At 39.9% G+C, this 20,577-nt stretch overlaps 2 protein-coding genes and 1 long non-coding RNA gene across 7 annotated transcripts in view; 1 reads left to right on the forward strand and 2 right to left on the reverse strand.

Moving 5' to 3' along the window:
- Positions 1-6,131: 6,131 nt before the first annotated feature.
- Positions 6,132-7,291, reverse strand: LOC121517742. Of its 2 annotated transcripts, none has more exons than XR_005992574.1 (2): positions 7,216-7,291; positions 6,132-6,269 (listed from the first exon to the last, which is right to left on the reverse strand). It is a non-coding gene; the product is annotated as an uncharacterized LOC121517742 (long non-coding RNA). The 2 variants fall into 2 exon arrangements; XR_005992573.1 differs by having other exon boundaries at positions 7,202-7,289.
- A 58-nt stretch (positions 7,292-7,349) lies between these two features.
- sp5l (Sp5 transcription factor-like) lies at positions 7,350-9,652 on the forward strand. The gene is made up of 2 exons (XM_041799744.1): positions 7,350-7,454; positions 7,894-9,652. The coding sequence occupies exons 1-2, from the start codon at positions 7,401-7,403 to the stop codon at positions 8,923-8,925; spliced, it is 1,086 nt and encodes a 361-aa protein (XP_041655678.1). The 5' UTR covers positions 7,350-7,400; the 3' UTR covers positions 8,926-9,652.
- A 954-nt stretch (positions 9,653-10,606) lies between these two features.
- The window catches only part of arhgef25a (Rho guanine nucleotide exchange factor (GEF) 25a), a 75,575-nt gene continuing 65,604 nt past the window's right edge, over positions 10,607-20,577 (reverse strand). For 3 of the 4 annotated variants that reach the window (XM_041798863.1, XM_041798865.1, XM_041798866.1), the window contains 8 exons: positions 20,206-20,298; positions 19,726-19,776; positions 19,567-19,644; positions 19,248-19,439; positions 18,861-19,041; positions 15,977-16,206; positions 15,752-15,886; positions 10,607-12,366 (listed from right to left, as the gene is read on the reverse strand). In XM_041798863.1, coding sequence (XP_041654797.1) covers positions 12,241-12,366; positions 15,752-15,886; positions 15,977-16,206; positions 18,861-19,041; positions 19,248-19,439; positions 19,567-19,644; positions 19,726-19,776; positions 20,206-20,298 — 1,086 coding nt within the window. In that variant the 3' untranslated portion in view covers positions 10,607-12,240. The remainder of the gene's footprint in view (positions 12,367-15,751; positions 15,887-15,976; positions 16,207-18,860; positions 19,042-19,247; positions 19,440-19,566; positions 19,645-19,725; positions 19,777-20,205; positions 20,299-20,577) is intronic. The other variant, XM_041798864.1, reaches the window with a different exon arrangement.

The raw sequence follows: 20,577 nt of genomic DNA on the forward strand, positions 1-20,577 counted from the left end.
AGAGTAAAATAAAATGCATGCATGCATGCATGCACTGTCTATCTAAGTTTTTTTTTAATCTATAATTTAGGGCTTTTTATGTGATAATTATAGAGGAGGACAGCAGATCAGAATCAGAAATGGGGGTAAGGATGTGGCGGATGATATCTAAGGAGCCACAGGTGGGACATGAACTCATGCTGCTAACACAATAAGGTGTGACCTTTCTTCTAGACCGTTTGCAGCCTGTATTGAGGCATTTTTTATACATCTTTGGTTTGACCTGTCTCTTTGTTCAATTATGTTTTGTTCGGGCCCAAATTACATGGATTTTTGGAGGCAGACACCGGTATTAGGCATGACAGAGATGTTGTTATTGGTGTGCATTACATTGCACAGATGTGTACAATGAAGTGGTCAGTGAGCGTATTCACAAATGATGAATTTTTTATTATCTAGGTAAAAGGTATGTGGATAAGTACAGTCATAAAAGTCACTGGTAAAACACGACGTGAAATGCACCTCTCTGATATCCTCTAAACGTGCCTTTACATTTTCTCTCCTCTCTTTTCTGAACAGTGAAGTCATTACGAAGAAACATCACCCCCTGCTGGTCATAACTCCAATTTGCTCTGATCTTATCTGGCAGCATGTGGCTGCCTGAGTGAGTGTCATGTTACTATGAGAAACTGCACCATTACATTCATTGTGTTGTTACCAACAAAGTCAAGGTTTATAGCTAGCTAATGTTAAGCTAGGTTATGCTAGCTTTAGCTAGCTAACATAAACAGATAATTGTTGTTGACAACGATTCACGTCATGTCTCATGGACATGCAGGTTGAATTGTAACAGGAAACTAATTGAGTTATTGTTTATTTCACAAACTCATTATAAACTCATTGCAGCAAACCGTTCTCTTCAACAAAGTTGATGCTCAGCTAGTTTGTGAGATTAAAGGAGTTGAAGCGCCCTCTGCAGGATAAATAATAGAACACAGACATGTCTAAGTAAAACCAAGTCGCATTCCCTGCACTTTATTAGTGAAAATACAACTATTAACATCAGTGTCTATGGGTCGACTTTTGGCTGTTTAAAGATGATACAGGCTATACTGATTGATTGGACCATTAAACCAGCCAGCCGATCAATCATTGGGCACTGTTTGTCTGAACAGCAATATTTTTCATTAAATACATTTGAATGGTTAAAAGTTTTTGGAAGGTGGATTGCATTCTTTTTCTAGATTTTTTTGGGGAGGTTTTTATTTTAGAAGGACAGGACAGTGTAGGAAATCAGGGCATGAATGTGGTGACTGACATGAAAGAGAGGTGCCACATCCTAGATGCAAACCTTTGCTGCCAACTAGCTTCTGTACAAGGACACAACCTCGCTGCTTGAAGGTGGTGGTGGTCCTGAGGTTAGACCAGCTGAGAACTACTGAACTAGACTACTCCAGTTAAATTCTAATGGGACATTTAACCTGCACAGACACAAACTCCTGAATGCTTTAACAGAAAAATCATCGAATGTAGTGGTACATTAATTGTCCACTTAAAAGGAGTTAGTCAACAAACTTAACATGGTGAAATAAGAAAACCTGTCTACTCTGCCTCTCTATTGATGTGTTTTCTGATTTCTCGAGCAGTTCAAACTCCATCAATCCATCTGATTGTAAACAGCGTCTCTTTCTTTACCACACAATTGCACACATTACTAGCTCCATAGGAGACAGGAAAGAGACTCCTGAACGAGCTCTCAGATTGTTGCACAGTAAAGTCCAGCTGTTACTGTTTCTCTGTGTGATAAAGAAGCCGAGTGTCATGGTAATTAGAGCCCATCTTGTCCTGGGTTATATCACTGAATGCTTACAGGCTGAAGCCCTACAGTTAGCAGCAGGCTTTTACATGCTGTCTGTCTCATCCATTAGGCCACATTTGTCACATGAGGGGCTGTTGAGTGAGCGGCACAGTGCTGTAAAATTGGCTTTTTGACATGGCCACCAGTACAAAGGCTGCTCTCCTCTGTAGCTGCCCCTTCTTTTTGAGTGCAGATGGTCAAGACAGCTGGGACAATTTAGTGATGTAAGGCTTTTAAACTGCCCCCCCAGGCATGATAAAAACAGCTTGAAAAGCCACTTGAATATTCTACGTCAGGAGCTTAGGAGTAAGGTTATGTTTGCAACCCAAACACCACCATTTGTCATAGATTCAAGGATGTTAGAGTCACAAAAAGCTCATTTTTTCAGTATTTTTGTTTAGAATTTGGTGTAAGAGAGTGATTTCATGGCCTTGATGGGTTTCTGTGTGTCAGTTTTGAAGTTGGGTTTTCTAGTAGCCACCCAGCCAGAGCAGCTTGCAGCGTATGACGGAGCGGGGCCTGATTACCAGCAATCTCACCAGCTGTTTAATGAACACAGGGACCTCTTTCTCTGGAAATGAGTTTTCCCTTGAAAACGGTGCGAGCCATATCCAGGTCTATTTAAATGAGGTAACATGGGGAAGGTAAGCACCACCACATGAGCATTGTTTTCACAGTTCAAAGTGAGGAGAGAGTACTTTGCACTTCAAAGCCACTCTTCTGGGAGGCAGTACAGTGGGGGAGGGGTGGCGTGGTGGTGATGGTGGTGGTTGTGGGGAGGGGGGCAGGAAATAAGAATCAGGGTAATTAACAACTTCTGCTCAGTAATAAACCACAGACATATATACCTCTGCCTCCCAGATACACTCCTGTTTTCATGTCCTCCTCATGCGCTCCTCTTTTTCCTCCACTACTGTTTGCTTTCATCCTAAATGTTCACTTTAATTTGGGATTAGACTCCTTTCCTCAATGCTGCTCGAGTTACATCATATTTATTCAGATTTGCATGCCTGATTTGTATCACATGTATCACGTTTAATCTGCAGTGTTATCCCACAGATCATTTTCCTTTCTTAAAGAAAACTGAGAAATATCAGCAAGCTGGAAAACTTTTAGCTTAATGAACTAGGAGGCAGTTTTCTAAACTTTGTTATAATGTTTAATTATACTACTAATCTGGTTTTGCATACCATAAATTCACTGCAAAAAAATCAAACCTTAGCAAGAGTATTTGTCAAAAAATTCTTATCACTCTTGTTCTAAGGCACAGTTACCAAAAAAGCTTTTTTCAAAATAAAAGCAAAAAATGAGACAACCTGGGGAAGCAAGAAAATTTCACTCACCGAGGGTCTAAAACAAGATTTCTGTTCTATTTCTTTTACAACAAACTGTACTGTTGCTTATAAAAACATGCAACGCTTTTGCTGGTTTGATTTAATTTTTAGTCACAATCAATCCCCAAATTTCTAGAGTTAATTGCATTTTGTTGTTCCACTATTTGTTTTGCATTTGCATTCATGTTGGATCTTTATACGGTCTTAACCCAAGGATAATTTGACTTCCTGTTTGGATGCAGACCTGCTTATATGAAAGACAATAAGGTACTTCAGATTGAAGATAATGGCACAAGTTTAAGAAAGAAAAATGATCTTGTTATGGATTGAAAAGGACATAAGGGAGCAGTAAAAGTTAGATAACACAAGGTGAAGATGACTTTTCTACTGAGGTGTTTGTGAGTTGAGTGGAATGAGACTTTAAGGAGAAGTGATGGACTTATTTTTATTGCTGTCATGGTTTTTGAATAATTTCAGCTAATTAATCACAGGAGTGGAAATTGGATTAAAAATGTATGCTGATTGATCATACTCTGATGCTTTGTAACTTTGATTTGCACACATGGAAAATTCTTGGTGCTCTTATTTTTTATATTTTATGAATAAAATCCATATTCTACAGATTAACACCATCCTAGATTGACGAGTAAGTGGACAATCTGTCCTTGGTCTCAACTTCTCCTGTTGAAAAGCTGGAAGAAAGTTTTGATGCCATTCAGGAGCAAGTCCTTTCTGATTTTGTTACTATTACATTTAAATCTACCAGTAATGCTATCTTTCTAAAATTATCAACATTTGCGATTAATTCATTACAAAGCCTATAAATCAAATCAAACTTAATTTATATAGCACATTTCAAACACAGGGCAAAAAAAATGTGTTTCACAATCAAAAACAAGTGATCATAACCAATTAGATCATTTTTTTTAAATCAACTGACAGCTTTTAACTTTACATAAATACACCACATTTTTAAGATGATTAATTTGGTTAAAAGCACAAATATACAAAAATAATTATGTAATATCAGCATAAATTCATCCACATTACAAAACCTGATCTTTTTATCTTCACTGATTTTTGATTTTATATTTCAAAATACAAAATACTACATTATATGAACGATCCTTGCCCCTGTGGTGCATTGTGGGTATTCCAAATAAGTGATACAGAGCTTTCAGAACAATCAAGAATCGCTGAACTGTTGGCTGATGACACAGCAGTGATGATGGATCAAATTGGTAGTTTTTAAATCTGGGAATATGTAGGCAGAATGTTCCCATTATGCTTTTGGACAGAGTGTTAAGATGTGTTTAAATGTGTTCAGGTGAGTTTAGATGTAACCTGTTGTACAAAAATCCCTGCTAAAATTTCCTTGCTCATGTTTTAATGGATTATTGTTGTTTTTGATGTGAGACACATGCAGTCTTTTACTAATATGGTATAAGAAACTTCTAATGAAACCAGTCAGTATGGGAAAATACAAAAATTACTTGTAACAAAATTTGTTTTTCTCAATAAGCACAATAAAAGGAAGTTGATTTTACATGTCGGGTTGACTTGAAGTTACATGTATTTCAAAGAAAAAAAATAAGTAATTTGAACAATAACTAGTTTTGGTCAATATACTTAGCAATGTAAATTGATGTTACTTGTCTTTTCTTTTCTTTTTTTGTTCTTGAAGAAAAACAATTGAGTTATTTATACGATTAACGTGGATAGTCTACATAAAATATTTTTGCAAAAAATTGGCTAGGGTTTTAAGTAGATCTGGCTGGATATTTTTTTCCAGTGAAGAGAAGATTGATCCCCAAAAGGAAAATTGCATTGCAACAACACGACAAAAAATACAGTGAATTTTGTAATAAGGGCCCAAAGCATAAATAAATGAAATAACTGAGGTATTTAGCACTGAGATGAATGACAGGCTAAAGGTGATCTGTGATCATGTAAAGTAACAGTAAACATCTGTGTGATAACATTTAAGAATGGATAGTCAAGAATAGATTAATATTATAGTATTAATTGTATCATTATGAAGTTGTCGCTGAAGTAGACTCCATCGTGGGTTTAAACTGAGGTGTCCCTGTCATGACATTATAAACTCTGTGTCCTTCACTGTTGCTTCAGTGACTTTAAAAAGGCCTCAGCCAAATGGTTTGGTAACTATCTTTACTTCCACAGATTTGTTTTTAAAATCTTTTTATTTGAATTCAGGAAACTTTACATCTCCGATCAAATTCTTACATGAAATAAACTTGTTACAATTAATTGATTCCTGGCTCCTCCTCTGCCGTGTTTATTTAAGGATCACAGTGTGTGTAACACAGAGGAGGCGAACCTAAGTGAGGAACTCTTTATTTACATGAGAAACAGGTTCCCAGCCTGGATTCAAACTCTTAACATTGTAATGGTGAGCAGACTTACAGAATGAGATTAAGCCTCAATCTGCATTTAATGGAGCAGATCAGAAGCGGCCTCTACTTGAACTCTGAAATGTGAGAATGTCACACAGGGCGTCCCATTTGACGTGTCGCCCACCGGTGAGAACTCGGAGGCTTTGATTGAGTTTTATCAATTAGCTTTGTGAGAGAAAACACTGCATGGGACTGTCCTCATGGTGTGTGTGAGAGCCTCATGCCTGCTGAACTGCCTAACAAAAAGTGTGAAGTGTGATCTGTGGAAAACTAATCATCAAAGTGTGGTTTAAATTATCCCACATGGAAATGTCACCAGATCAAATGTTTTGATGCTCGTTATTAACATAAAAGCAAATTTATATCATCAAAAGGAAAACATTGATTTTGCTAAACTGCATGCATTGACATTCTTATTCTATATTTACAGTAGTGAAAAATCACAGTAGGTTTAAAAAAATAAATATATATACAAGATTTAAATGATTATAAAATACTTCCTTAGATATTATTTTTTTAATTCCAGAAGTAATAAAAAACACAGCCAGTAGTTTTAACTCATGCCACCTTTACACTATTTATTTTGCCAGTTGTATGCAACCAGTGTCACGGTTTAACTGGAGTCAGATTAAGTGTTGACACTCCATGAAATAGCATCTTCAGAGTCACTGACAGACGTTGCTGGAACACAAAGAACATTAACAGAGATAAATATTAGAAAAAAGATGTAAGTGACTTTGCAAAGGCCTGATTAAAACAATATAAAAGGCACCTAATAGATTTTCAGGTGTCAGACTGGGCTGCAGCATGTTTAAGTTTGGGGAAGGCTGTTCTACAGTACAAGTTTCAGTATTTTTTTTAACTGGTAAAGATTTTTTAAAAGTCATGTAAACTGTGCTGCTTTTATGCTTTCTGATGAGGATGATTAATGGAGGTTTTTTTTTAAATGTGATGACTAGAGGCCGTAGTTTAAAAAAAAATGCTTCAACAGATGTTGCCAAAAATAAACATCCAAGTATTCACTTTCTTTCTTGAATTCCCACAGTGAAGTTGAAGAAGTATGCAAATACTCCCAGAGAGAGAGAGCTATTTTGATTAAGCTAGCTGTATTAATGTTAGATCTTTTCAGCAGACTAAGCATTTTTATTGTGCAAAAGATGCTCCTAAATGTGGATATTCAAAGCTGCTGAGACACTTGAACTATAATGCTTTTTTCCAGGGATGTTTTAAATTAAACTGGTGAGAGATTAAAAGAGATATCCAGATGAATTCCTACTCTCTGTGAAGAAGATATTGGAGGAGACTTCTTATCTTTTAAGACAATTGGAGGAGGAGTCAGCTCTTAGGGTCAGCATTTGGTTGAAATTCAGTAAAATTATGAGTAGCCCACCCCCTTCACCTAACAGCCCCCCTCCCTCCTTCCTCCCTCTCATCTCCTCTCTATTGACTGGCTCTCGTGAATCATAGTGGAGACCCCGTGGAGGGATCTTTTCTCTCTATAAAGAGAAGATGCAGCTCAGGCGCCTTTGAGATGATCGCGAGGATTTACAGCGCGCGCCTCTCTGCCTAACTTTAGCCGCTTCGACGCCTTGTTATCTGGACTGCTAGCTTACCTACAAACTCTCACCTCGTGGACCGAGTGGGCTTCTGAATGACGCTGGATTTCTCCAATTTACTTCGAAGTGTCTGAGTCATCCCAGGCGTGAATGTGAGCATCTTTTCCTCGTCCTCAGCTCTACTTCAGACTTTGTGCGTCGACGCTTTTCGACGCAGTTTGTGTTGCAGGTGCGTGACGAAGGAGCGCGAGCACAGATGGCTGCGCTGGCGATACAAAGGACTGACAATTTTTTGCACACCTTCTTACAGGTAGGCTCTTTTATTACTGTTAATGTTTTTTTGGCGCCATACATGGCGGTTTCTCAACAGCCTTTGTAATTAAAGGAATAAATATGCAGCACGTGCTCTAGCCTTTCAAAACTTTTTAAAGTGGTAAATTAATTTTCAAAGATCAAGATGACAGAAAAATAAAGTTTGAGAAACGTATTTGCTAATCTTATTGATCAAAGGAATGCCTTATGTCATTTTAATGTTTTGTTATGGTGTAACTTTAAAATTAAAATGAGTTTAGGCTAATTCTGCAACAATGCATCATATTTAATGAACATAAATACCATATTTGACATAATACTTTGCAGGTGACATTGTATAAAGGAATAAAAAAAATCACTGTTCATCATGACTGAAAAGTTTTATTATTTTTCTAAAGCCACCCGTTTAGTAACGTATACTTGGTTTTCCCACCCAGGACCGGACGCCCAGTTCCTCTCCAGAGGGAGCACCCAACGCCCTCTCCTTCCTGGCCACCACTTGTAGCCAGGCCTGGCAGGTTGGAGGCACGATGGGCTCCGATGGCTCACAGTTCCCATACGAAGGCACCGTCAGCTCCACATCGGGAATGTTCCAGCTGTGGAGCAACGACATGACGCCCAGCACAGCCCTCAGCACCCACCAGATGACCTTCACCGTGCCCAAGGTGCAGTTCCCCGGACACATGCAGTCCAGCCTGGGTCACCACCACCACCATCACCCTCATCATCACCACCACCACCACGAGCTGCCTCTCACCCCACCGGCTGAGCCTCCATCTTCATACTCCTTTGAACTCTCTCCGGTTAAAGTCCTGTCCTCACAGCCGCAGACAAACACCCCATATTACCCTCAGCACAACAGTGTGGGACAAAACTTCCCCAGCTTCCTGCAGAACTCCTCCACCAGGCATCACCACATGGAGGAGCCACAGCAATGGTGGAGCCTCCCCCAAACCAACACCACCCAGTCCAACCACCCTTTCTCTTTAGGCAGACAGCTGGTATTGGGGCACCAGCCCCAGATAGCTGCTCTCCTTCAGGGTACCTCCAAGGGCCTGCTGAGCTCCACCCGCCGCTGCCGCCGCTGTAAGTGTCCCAACTGTCAAGCCAATGGTGGGGGGTTAGAGTTTGGAAAAAAGAGACTGCACATCTGCCACATCCCTGAGTGTGGCAAAGTGTACAAGAAGACCTCGCACCTCAAGGCACATCTGCGGTGGCATGCTGGGGAGAGGCCCTTCATCTGTAACTGGCTCTTCTGCGGAAAGAGCTTCACACGCTCAGACGAGCTGCAGCGGCACCTTCGCACCCACACTGGGGAGAAGCGCTTCGGGTGCCAGCAGTGTGGAAAGAGGTTCATGAGGAGTGACCACCTCTCCAAACACGTCAAAACCCACCAGAGCAGGAAGAGTCGGTCGGGACTGCCATCTCAGAGCACGGACCCTCTGCTCGCCAACATTAAGAGAGAGTAGTCGCTCTGCGGTCCTTCATTCATAAATATAATCAATGACTTACTGCCATTGATTTACACTTACTGCCATAGGTTTGCACTATAGAGGGAAAGCATCTAGCTCCCTGAACTGATTCTGTTGTCAAAGCTCTACTTTCAACTTTACATGGAAACATTAAAAGATACTTGGAGACAATTTAACTCAAGTTTATGTGCTGTTTGAAGTCAGGCACCTCTAAAGGAAACTTGAAAACTTTTCAAACATTGTGAGACTTTTCCTGACTTGAGTGTACTATTCAACACGTGGAACAACAAACAGATTTAATCTTATACCAAACTGATTCTATCAAAAAAAAAGAAGATTTTTATTTTCAAATGCTGTTAAAATCTACTAAAATATATATCAGGGCTCATGTTGTAAATAATCAAACTGTGTGGAAAATGTTGCAAGCAAAAAGGTTTACCAGAAAATGTTAATATAATCCCTGTGCTAAAACATGAAAGTATGCCTTACTGCAGCTAAACGTTGCTCAAAGAAAATAATTTCTTCAGAAAGTCATTAGATTTTTGATTGCAAGACTATCTTGTATAATTAGGTAGAGATTGTTTTTTACATGAGTCTTTGATTGGCAGGTTTCTCTCATCTTCTCTGTAGCAGCAAAGTAAATCACCACTCCAGCTCCATATTATCCAGGTTATATCTTTAACTTCGTGTAAATTATGTATAAATATCATGAACAGTTTTATTGAGGTTATTGCTGCATGTCAATTTTAATAAACATTGTCCTTGCTGAAACAATTCTACTGTTTCTAATGATGTTATTTTCTGACATCTTGACTTGACTGTGAAGTAAATCTGCATGAGAGTCAATGCTTTCTACTGTCTTTGAATCAGAGTGTGAATGTGTGCTGCCCCCGGGGCACCTAAAAGATCTAACATTTTATTTAAATGATAATCTGACTGCATTCAGATTACAAAAGCTTCTCATTGTGCTGCGGCTGTGAAGGAAGAAGCCCCTAAAGAAGCCCTAACATGGTGGGCTGTTCAAAGATTTTCACACCTCAAAGTAAATACTCCATCCATTGACGGGGCTGTTTGTCTCGCCTGCTGCAATCAAGTTCACAGTCATGTGGCTTTAATGAGTGTTTTCTCTCTCTCAATGGAGAAGATTGAGTCAACAGATGCAACAGAGGGTACTGGAGAGGAATTCCCTGTGAATGGGACCCCTGTTGTCGAGACCCCCTTGTTGGTGACAGGAACTCCCTTTGATTTTGCACCCTTGTGAAAGTTAATACCCCTCCCTCCCGACCCCTCCATATATCACAGCCGTGTTACGATCGGCTCTGCTTTACAGCCCAGAATAGGGCTTTATTCAGAGGCCAGCCAACCAGATGTCTGCTCATCCAGGGGTTTCTTCTCTTTGTTTATAATCCTGTTTGAACTTTCTCCAAGGGGGGTGAAGGAGCTAGGGAAATGCTCAGATTTGGTCCTTACCAGAGGCTCCAAAACAGAGGCCTTCTTTGACAAATATAATATTAAAGTTGCAGTATCAGTGCAGTTATTCAGACTGCTCAATGAAGAGATCAAAAGCACAATAAGTACAGATAAATGTGCAGAAAAAAATCAAACGTAATATTTTAATCATGCAAATTGATATTTTTAGAGAAAAAACACTGCACTCAGCTTCAAAAAGACACTTTTTTATTTGATATGATACAACAGTTTCTACTCAGACAAACATGGCATTTATCAACCTTATCTTGGTTTGATTTTCCTTCCTTTGGTTCCCTGTAGTGGTTTGACTTTGACTGAATAAATGTAAGCCCCCCCCTTCAGAACTTCACATTAACTGCAGATCAAGTCTAAGAGATAGTTCAACATATCTAACATCTTTCTTATCGGCTAGGTTTGTATTTGTCAGATTGATTATTGAGCACTGCAAGCGCTGAGTGAAATATGAAGTCCATTGATCTTTGGTGAAGCTGTACAATTGAACTCAAGTGGAAGTGGAAGCTTTGTGGGGACCTCTACTGGCCGCAAAGAAGAACATCAGCTACTTCTCTTTTTGTCACTTGAATTAACGGTTGTAACTCTGAAATCTGTGATTGTTCCATAAGATTAGTGGCAAACTGAAGCATGAATCATATGAGTTTCATGTTGATGTTTTTGGCACCGTTGTCTGCAGAATAGCGAGCTTTAAAAAGTGTATCACATCATATTATCCTTCATTTAAATCAATGGTTACATTTCTTGGCATACCAGGATTAACCTTCATGTTACAAGAGGGAAATGTACACAACTGCCTTCATGTAATGCACTGTACAAAACTTAAAACTAACAGAGATAAAAGAATGGTGCACAGTCTTGACATGACAACAGTGGACTTAAAAAAACATTTTATATTAGTTCAAACCGATACATCCCGCTTCAGCCTGGTGAGAGCGATCAGTGTAAAGTAGCGTGATGATGAGGAGATGTTGCATGCAACAGTTTGGGTCAGCACAGCAGTCCCTCTGAATGCACCTCCTGCACCAGCAGCCCCGATGGAGTCACCCAAAGAGAAATAAAATGTATTCTGATATGACGTCATACCCACAGAGAACCTCCAGGGGGCTCCATCAGGCCTTTTTTGTCCAGATCAAAGAAGGGCCTGTCAAACAGAATAAGAGAGCACACAGGAGCTCTCAAAGAAAGTTCTCCACTCTCGGTCAGAGTGAGTCAAGTCCTTGTGGCATGTTCACATCAAGTGTTTGGGTTTTTTCCCATTCTCGTCCACATCCAAAGTAAACTCAGTCGTCAGCAGGGGAATGACAAAATGTGTAAATGTAGCTGTATGTCTTGTCTTCACAAAGGGGCGTCAGAAAAGAAAGTGATTACAACAGGAGCCACTCTTCCTACACTCTCATGCACTCATCCACACAAACATGCATTCACACGCAACTCCAGTGACCGCCCCGAATAGGAATGGATATTTCTTCATCGAACAGATCCCCAGAAGAGTGTGGTATACAAACTCTCACAAAGATAAAAGCAGAAATGATCATAACACTGAGTGTTTTTAAACTCTGAGCTCAGTTAACGTCCCACTGGGTGCTGTTCATGCACAATAAAGGTGGCCAAGGTCAGTCACCTTTCACTGAGCTGCTCTCTATAAACAGGAGTCATCTTAAAGATGCAGCCCAAAATTCCTTCCAATGATTCTTCAGTTTTCTCCATGACTGAACCAGGTGAAGGTCCAGCCAGGTATAAACAAACAGGAGGCCAGTCTTTCTGCCTCCATTGTGTGTGGGTTAGCTGCTGTCCTCCTGACCCAGGAGAAACTCAGTGTGTCAGAGCTCAAAGGTCGTCTTCGGCCAGTTGAGCCAGGTTGCTGGGGCGACGTCCGGCTGAGGGGCCTGACAGTGGGGGCTGGCTGCCAGAATCAGCAGATTGGCCTCTTCTGCAGCCCTCTGCTGCCCTCTGCTGGGGAAAAAGAGAACAACCACATGGATAATAGATTACAGCACAATCATAAATACAACTTTGGAAACTTTGTTCATAAATGTATTAGAAATGACAAAATATTTATTATATCAACACTTATTAGGTCTTATTGATATTAATAAACATATATGTAAGGTTCATTAGGCATGTATAACTTGTAAACAAGTTTCTAATAAGTCTCTATAGGATTGCCAGTAAGAAATAATATATGTGTTGGAGAAATAAATACGTTAAATATGCTCTTACAAACTCTTCATTAACACCTATGTTAATCAGCATCTTATAAGTATAAGAAGTGTCTTGTTAAGTCTTCATTATACCATGTAATGCACCATAATATACATTTTTCTTTCCAAACTTTAATTTCACTTTTATTATGGACTATTTTAAAATTAATGGCACTGTGAAAAAATCCATCAGTATATCCTCTTAAAGCACCATGAAAGGGTCTGAGAATTATTTTCTGCCTCTGATTCTGTTATCTGCTTCCTGTTTGTTTTTGTGTATACTCTATCCAGGCTGGGCAAACAGAGAGAGGAGGTGGGGAACAACAACTGCAGGCCTGTCTGCACGTCAGAACAAGAGAAGAAGTACACTGAGCACAGGGCAGTTCAAGGTAATGTAAAGCCTGACTACAGGATGCACTCTCCATTAGTTTACAGAGAGGAGATCAAGGCGCTGTCCGCTGCTGTCTGCAAAGATCTCAACATCAATCTCAAAAACAGGAAAACAGCAAGAAAGTCATTGTTGAGTTAAAATAAAGGCTGCATGCTGGTCCACACATCAGTTTAGAGATTTGAACAGATTGAAATAAGTTGCAATGTAGGAAAGTAAGGTCCCGAAAATGTCTTATTAATGGAGAGCGACTGCAAACTAGTTCAGAGTCAAACAGACAACATGCATCATAGTCAAACCACCTGACAAACGTCCTCCCAGCTTGGTGGTTTATTTAAGCAATTATCACCTTGCAGCTCCCATGGCCAATCACAGCCATTTCTCTCAACATGACAGTCCCCTTTGAAATAATCCCTGCTTACATTTATTGGACATCCTCCACCCCTGCCTCCTCCTCTATTGTATAAAGCGATGGCACTCTCATATTCATGCTACTATGGATTAACTGCCTCTGAACTATTTGTATTCCATTCAACATGCATTGTCATGGATGTAACTATCCATATGGGGGTTTCTAGTTATGTGCCCCCTTGAAACTCAAAGCATGCTGCTGGACTAACCCAGGGAGCATCTTTTGAGCAGAGCCATCTCTGCCAAGTTAAACTGCAAATCCATTATGCAAAAAAAAAATGGTTAAATGTATGACGAGAGTGTTCTTGACTGAAACAATTTTGTTTTAACGTTTATTACATCCACCTTATTCCTAGACCCCATGATACCTTATGTGGATTCTAGCAGTGACTTCCTGTGCCTTCTGCCAAACCAATGTTTTCCTCAGTAACCAGATTATAAGAGCAATTCAGAGGTAGAAATATGTAAGAGTAATCTGCTACACTTCAAACAAGATCATGTGATTATTTATCTTCTATCTAGGAATGAGAGGACAATTTGAAGAAATTGCCTCAGATAATGTTCATGAGTATATGTAGCTAATTCGTAGCTATGCATGTATATTTGCATTTAAGTAAGAATAATGGAGGTGGAATACAACCTTAAATACTTCAAAGCAGATGTAGAGTCCAGTCACAGCCTTAACCTTTCTTTAGTTTCTGAATGTTTTGAAATTCCTATTATCTAACAAACTTTTTTAATTTGTTATTTTTATAGGGCTGCCAGGATTAATTGCATTATTGTGATTACGTTCCACAGTTAGTGAACTTTTTTTACTGTGATTAATTGTATGATTTATTGTGCCTCTCAGCACACTTTTGTCAAGCCACTGCAATGTCTTCTTGCACCCACAGTTATCTAAGTCTACCACTGCTCCTTAATGTTTCATTTCAATTAAAAAAAAACAAAAAACTCAGCGATATCTCAATGGACTAGTCAAAAGTCATCTGAACCTTGTGTCAAACATTTTCCTTTACACAGTTATTTTCTTTTTCAATCCATAACAAGTTCCTTTGTCCCTGGTTAAGTTCATGGTTAAATCTTAAATCTACCTAAGCAGGTCTACATCCAAAGGGGAAGTCAGTTCCTCTTAGTTTGAGGCAGTAGATCATTTCAAAATGACACAAACACTTTTTAAATGCAAAACTGTAGAATTTTAAATGCAACAAAAAAGATGCTTAATCACAGTTAACTACAAAAATTCTGTGATTAATTGCTATTAAAAAATGGTATCTTTTGTCAGCCCTGTCTTTATTTATACCCGTAGTTTGTGGTCATCTCTTCTTGGTAAATCTGAAAATCCAAATTAATTCATGAAGAATCACATCACTGATGCATTCAGAAAGTGAACAGTATGAGTAAAACACCACAGCTGTTAAAAACACATATTTAACTTCATTATTAGTACAAACTTGAACAAAGCCACAAGAACTAGATGAAAAACATTTCAGAGGATATAACTCAGAGCTTATATTAGCTTTTAGCTGGTTGTTTGATTTAAAAGAAATGCTTATTTTTGGTGTATTCCTTTAAAAACAACCACTGTTGGTGTTCGGCCTCAACAGTTCGCCACTGGGAGACACTGATTTTTTTTACATTTGCTTTATCACTGGAAGTTCCACCCACAATCATATCTAGATCATATCATTTATCTACAGAAGAGCCTCCAGATATCAGGTGGATACTGTAATTAGTTTTACATCTTGTAGTATGTGTGAAAGTATACGAGTGCCACCCCACTGCTAAACTAAATGTCATATTGTATTTGACATTTGACAATGAAATACAAGTCCATCCATCCATCATCTCTAATACTGGCTGGCCAGATGATAAAACTCTGAAGTAAGGACAGAAAGGCCTAAAATGTTATTTTACATTTTTACGCTAACACTGAGATGTTGTAGAAAAATGTCTTCTTTTGTTTTAACTTGTTTAAACACATGCTGGCAGTATGTCCCTCAGAAAACTCTTGCATTTTTTTTAACCAATAGGGGGCGGAAAAGCTCTTCTAATGACCCAAGAAATCCCTTCACTGTATATCTGTCTAAATAAAGGTTTACCATTAATGGTAGTCTTTTATCTTTAATGAACATTAATGAGCACATTAGTATGACAGTCAGATGTCGTCCAATGATCCATTATTTCTCCTGTGGTTAGTTCACTGAAGCTTGTTTAACATCTCAGAATGCTGCTGTTAAATAATGACGGCTAAATGATCCAGAATATTGATACTGACTATGATTTTAACATACAGGCCTCTTTGTGAACATTTGTGTCTAAATGGATGCACACGCTCTACCTGTGCACTTTGTGTTGTGGGAGTGTAAAGCCCATTTGACACAGCTTGACAGTTTGGCCGATCGCTGAAGCCCAGTTGGACGTGCGACGGAGAAACAGTGTGAGAGTCAGCAGGGCATGGCTGGACCACAGTAGGCTGCAAATGAAAACAAAAGTTTGTCCTTCGCCAACAGCATTCAGTACCATTTGTGGTTATTATTATCATTAAAGAAGCAAAGACACCTACATCCTGCAGTGAGTATGTCTCACTAGGTCCTTGGCTCTGGCCTTGGCTGGGCAGGTAGAGTGTGGGTAAGGAGATGTTGTGAGAGTGAAGGGAGGGCAGCTTGTGGCGGTCAATAGAGGCGGAGGAGTGGGGCCGGAGGGCACTGGCGGCAGAGAGAGGGGGCCTCATGCTGCGGCCTAGGCTGTTGGATTTGCTCTCCCTCCGCTGGTACTCAATAGGAGACTGTAATGCTGAAACACACAGAGAATGAGAAGACAGTTTTTAAAAGAGCTCTATACCTGGCTCTGGATGTTTAATATGTTCAGAGAGACACTGACCCCAACCCCATATTTAGCTGCGAAAAGAACTAAACATATTCAGTACCATGCAGAACTTTAAGGCATGTTTGAGCCATAATTAAGGCTGAAGTATGGCGCAGATGTGGCAAGTAAACCCACCTGAGAGCAATAAAATCTTAAACAAAGGCCTTGGTATATAGAAGGCTCTCGTTATACCACTAAGACAACCTGCATTCAAGATTGCATTATAATTTTATTTATGAGTCAAAAATGCATACATATTTTGAAAATTAAAAAAACTTTTCTGATAATGCCTTTTAATTTTCAAAATAGCTATTTCATTTAAAATATGAGAGCTAATTAACAGAGTATTTTTCTGAAATTTAAACATCGAATGTGTTTTTTTTACTTTGATAATGTCAACAAAATGTGCAAATTAAAGATGAAAATTAACTGTTGGAAGTATAGTACAGCAAAGTTGGAAGTATAGCATTGTCAAAAAATGTCTTGGTATGCTGAAGCATTAAGTTTGCCCTTCACTGGAGATAAGGGGCATAGCCAAACCCTGAGAAACAGCCCCATATCATTATCCTTCCTCCACCAAACTTTACATTCGAAGAGCACAGTGGTTTAAGGCGCTATCCATGTACGCGGGCAGCCCAGGTTCAAATCCGGCCCTTTACTGCATGTCTCTCCGCTGGCATGAAAAGGCACAAAAATAAATCTTTAAAAAAAAAAAAAAGGAAAACCTTTACATTCGGCACAATGAGGTCAGGCAGGTAACATTCTCTGCCAAACCCAGACTCAATCATCAGACTGCCAAACAGAGAGGCATGATTTGTCACTCCACAAAACATGTTACCACTGCTCCATAGTCCAATGTTGGTTTGCTTTACACCACTATATCCAACGCTGAGCATGGACTTGGTGATGTGAGGCTTGCATGCAGCTGCTCAGCCATGGAAACCCCATTCCATGAAGCTCCTGCTGCACAGTATTAATTTTGGCAGCTATTTTTAATTTTAGTCTTAGTCTTCAGATCATGTCTTTTAGTATTAGTCACCTTTTAGTCATTTCTACCTTTTTTAGTTTTAGTCTAGTTTAAGTCGACAAAAGCTCAAAAACATTTTAGTCTAGTTTTAGACCATAAAAAATCCTCACATTTTAGTCTATACTTTTAGTCCAGGCATTTATTCATCTGGTACAAAGTCATGGTAGTGTGTTATGCATCTGCCAAACCTGGGGTCCCTGCTTTCTACAACTGAAAGGCAGAAGAGATACAGGTGCATTGTTTTGACAGATTTACCCACAGTGGAGAAATTTCACAGATTTTGAATGTCTGACGAAAACTGTATTACATTTTAGTCTAGTTTTAGTCATCTTGATGAAAACTAAATTAAATTTTTGTCAGTTTTAGTCATCACAGATCTATTTTTGTTAGTCTTAGACTAGGTTTTGTCATGGAGAAGAAGGCTGTTGCCAAACATTTAGATTTAGGCGATGAAATTGCACCATTTTTGTATTTACATGAATGCCAGCGGAACTTCCAAACTCTTCAGCTATGGAATCAGCAGAGCGTTGGAAACTTTTACCCACCATGCACCTTAGCAGTCATAGACCCTGCTCTGTGATTTTACATGGTCTTCTGCTTCATGGCTGAGTTGTTATTCCTAAAAGCTTCCACTATCTAATAATATCACTTACAGTTGACTGTGAAATATCCTAACCTTGCAAAGAAGATGGATACGCCGTTTCCTTGTTTCTCACTGGTGAATCCATCTTGGAAAGCTCCCATCTGAACCATTTGGGCCCGGTTAGAAAGTGACAGGACCAATCAACGACAAGGGGCAGTTGTTTTCTTTTCAAAAATGACAAAAGTCATGTACTGACATATCTATAGTCCCCATGGTTCGCGTTATGTAGTTCTATATGGAGTTTATTGCTCAGTAGCTGCGTACGCGCACTTCAGTAGCAGCGTTGACATCACATGTTTAGTTGCTCCGATTGGCCTCTAGAGATGTGACAGACAGAACGTTCATCCAATCACACTACTTTTTTTTTTAAAGCTCCTGCCCCTTCCTAAACGCTCTATATTGAAGGTTTCCCAGCTGGATGTGTGAAACACATCCATCTGGCTGTCAGGTTAGAAATATCCAGCATGGCTGAAATTCCACCAGCTGTCTTATTTCAAAGGTGGCATCCATTTACGCTTGAAGTCACTGAGCTCTTCAGAACAAACCATATTGTATCACAAATGTTTGTAAATGGAGACTGCATGGCTAGATGCTTGATCTTATAAACCTGGGGCAACAGGTCTGATGGAAACACCTGAATTCAATAGATGTGGATTCAACAGGTGTGACCAAATACTTTTGTCCATATCTTATCTGTGATGAGTTTGAATTTTATTCCCACCTTCTTTTTAATGGCCTCCAAAGAACTGATTGTACCATCAAACAAAAAACGTTTCCCCTCTTATGCTGATTCAGCTGCTTGTGAATGAGACTTGACAGCAAAGTCAATAAAAAATAAAACATGCCAGGCTAAGACATGATTCATTGATCCTCAGGATGCTGTGTTGTCCTCAGAGCTCAGCTGGGACTCACCATTGAGGAAGTTGCGCTGTGATTCCAAGATCTGAACGACATCATTGACCCAGGCTCGGCATATCTCAGGAGAGGAAGCCAGCAACTGGAAGCGCACCACACTTCCGTCTGGGTTGCGGGATGTCAGCACGAAGCGGGCATCATCGCCTTCAACGCTGGGCTCCACCCCCAGGCAGCTCACCTGGAATGGATCATATGAGATAAGCATGTGTGAGGAGTCACGGTTAAACTCTTTGCAAACACATGCAAGCCTTTAAAAAGTCCCCACTGTGAGGTTATGTAACATGTGATTTAGGAAGGACATAGTGTGGTTGTGTTGTTCTGAATCTGTTTTGTAACTCATAACCAGAGAGCTAAATGTACTCTGTCATTCCCAGCGGGCCCCACCTTGATGCTGTTCTTAAAGATGTATCCTGGGATTGAGAAACCTTTCTTTCGGTCAATTGGCTCGCTGAAGATGACCAGCTGCTCAAACAGGAAGACCCGCCTCTCCTTGGCTCTTGATAAGAAGCTGCTGTCCTGCTCAGTGACTGTGAACGTGTCTTGTTGGAGCAGTTTCCCCTGCGCCGTGATCTTTCCCTGGTACAGCAGCGAGGATAAACACAGCAGTAGAGGAAGTGGTTACGGTGCGGTTTTAATGGGCTGAATATTTGGCATGGGATTTGTTTTGAAGACTTTGAGGATGACCTAAATTCCTGAGACGTACCTCGAAGCCCTGTAGCCTGCCCACATTCATCATGTCATTACAACGCTTTGGCACAAAGCACATCACTTCAACTGCTTTCTGTATAAGAAAAACATGAACTGGTTACAAAAGAGCACTTGAACCATCATTTAATTCTTCTTTTTGCACCAGGACACCCACCTCCAGCTCCTCTGTGTCCATCCCAGCTTTGGTGTAATACTTGAGGAAGTCCTGCTCAAAAAAACACAGCATGGTCACCAGAGTATTTAAGGTTTACTGCTCAGAATAAGGTGAGGACATCTGGCAGGGTATTTAAGGGGGCAGAGCCCAGATTTATTTGAAAGCCAAAGAGGCAAAGATTTATATTTCGGCTAAATTTTATACCAGAGATGCCACTTTACGATCCTCTTCAAAGACTATTTACTACACATGATTGTTTAAATCCAAGCCTCATTATGTAATTTGTCTCTTCCTCTGGCTGAAAAGTATCCTTATAATACAACCAGTGTGTCATCTGTGTGTTTGTGTGGGAGCGTGATGTTTACAATCTCATGACTGGCCCTGCTGTGTCAGACAGCTGCAAAGTGAACACACAAATGTGTGTGTATGTGTGAAAGGTGTTATTGTGTGTCAACAGCTCCGCAGTGCTTTTCCTTTCACCTTGAGCAGCAGCTGGTACTTCATGATCCGCTGGACGGGTTTGATGAGCAGGTCGTTGAGCTGCAGCCTGTGGCCCAGCTGCTGCCGCAACTCCTAACACAACAACACGACAAGCGGTTAACATGACAGACGCAGCACAAACACAACAGCTACAGCCCAAAATAACCTCTGACAGGGATTGCTCCATTTACCTATTTGTGTTGTGTAAAATGTCAATGAAAAGAGCAATATGAATAATGTATGTCTGCTAAAAATACAGCAACATGGCCATGTATAATACATGCTGAGTATACGGACAGATAGACTCATGCATACTGAATGGCTTGTTAACAACAGGCCAAGAAATAATCAAAACCTTGATCTAAAAGGGAA

This window comes from Cheilinus undulatus, linkage group 11 (genome assembly GCF_018320785.1).
Source record: "Cheilinus undulatus linkage group 11, ASM1832078v1, whole genome shotgun sequence".
NCBI classification, from domain to species: Eukaryota; Metazoa; Chordata; class Actinopteri; order Labriformes; family Labridae; genus Cheilinus; species Cheilinus undulatus.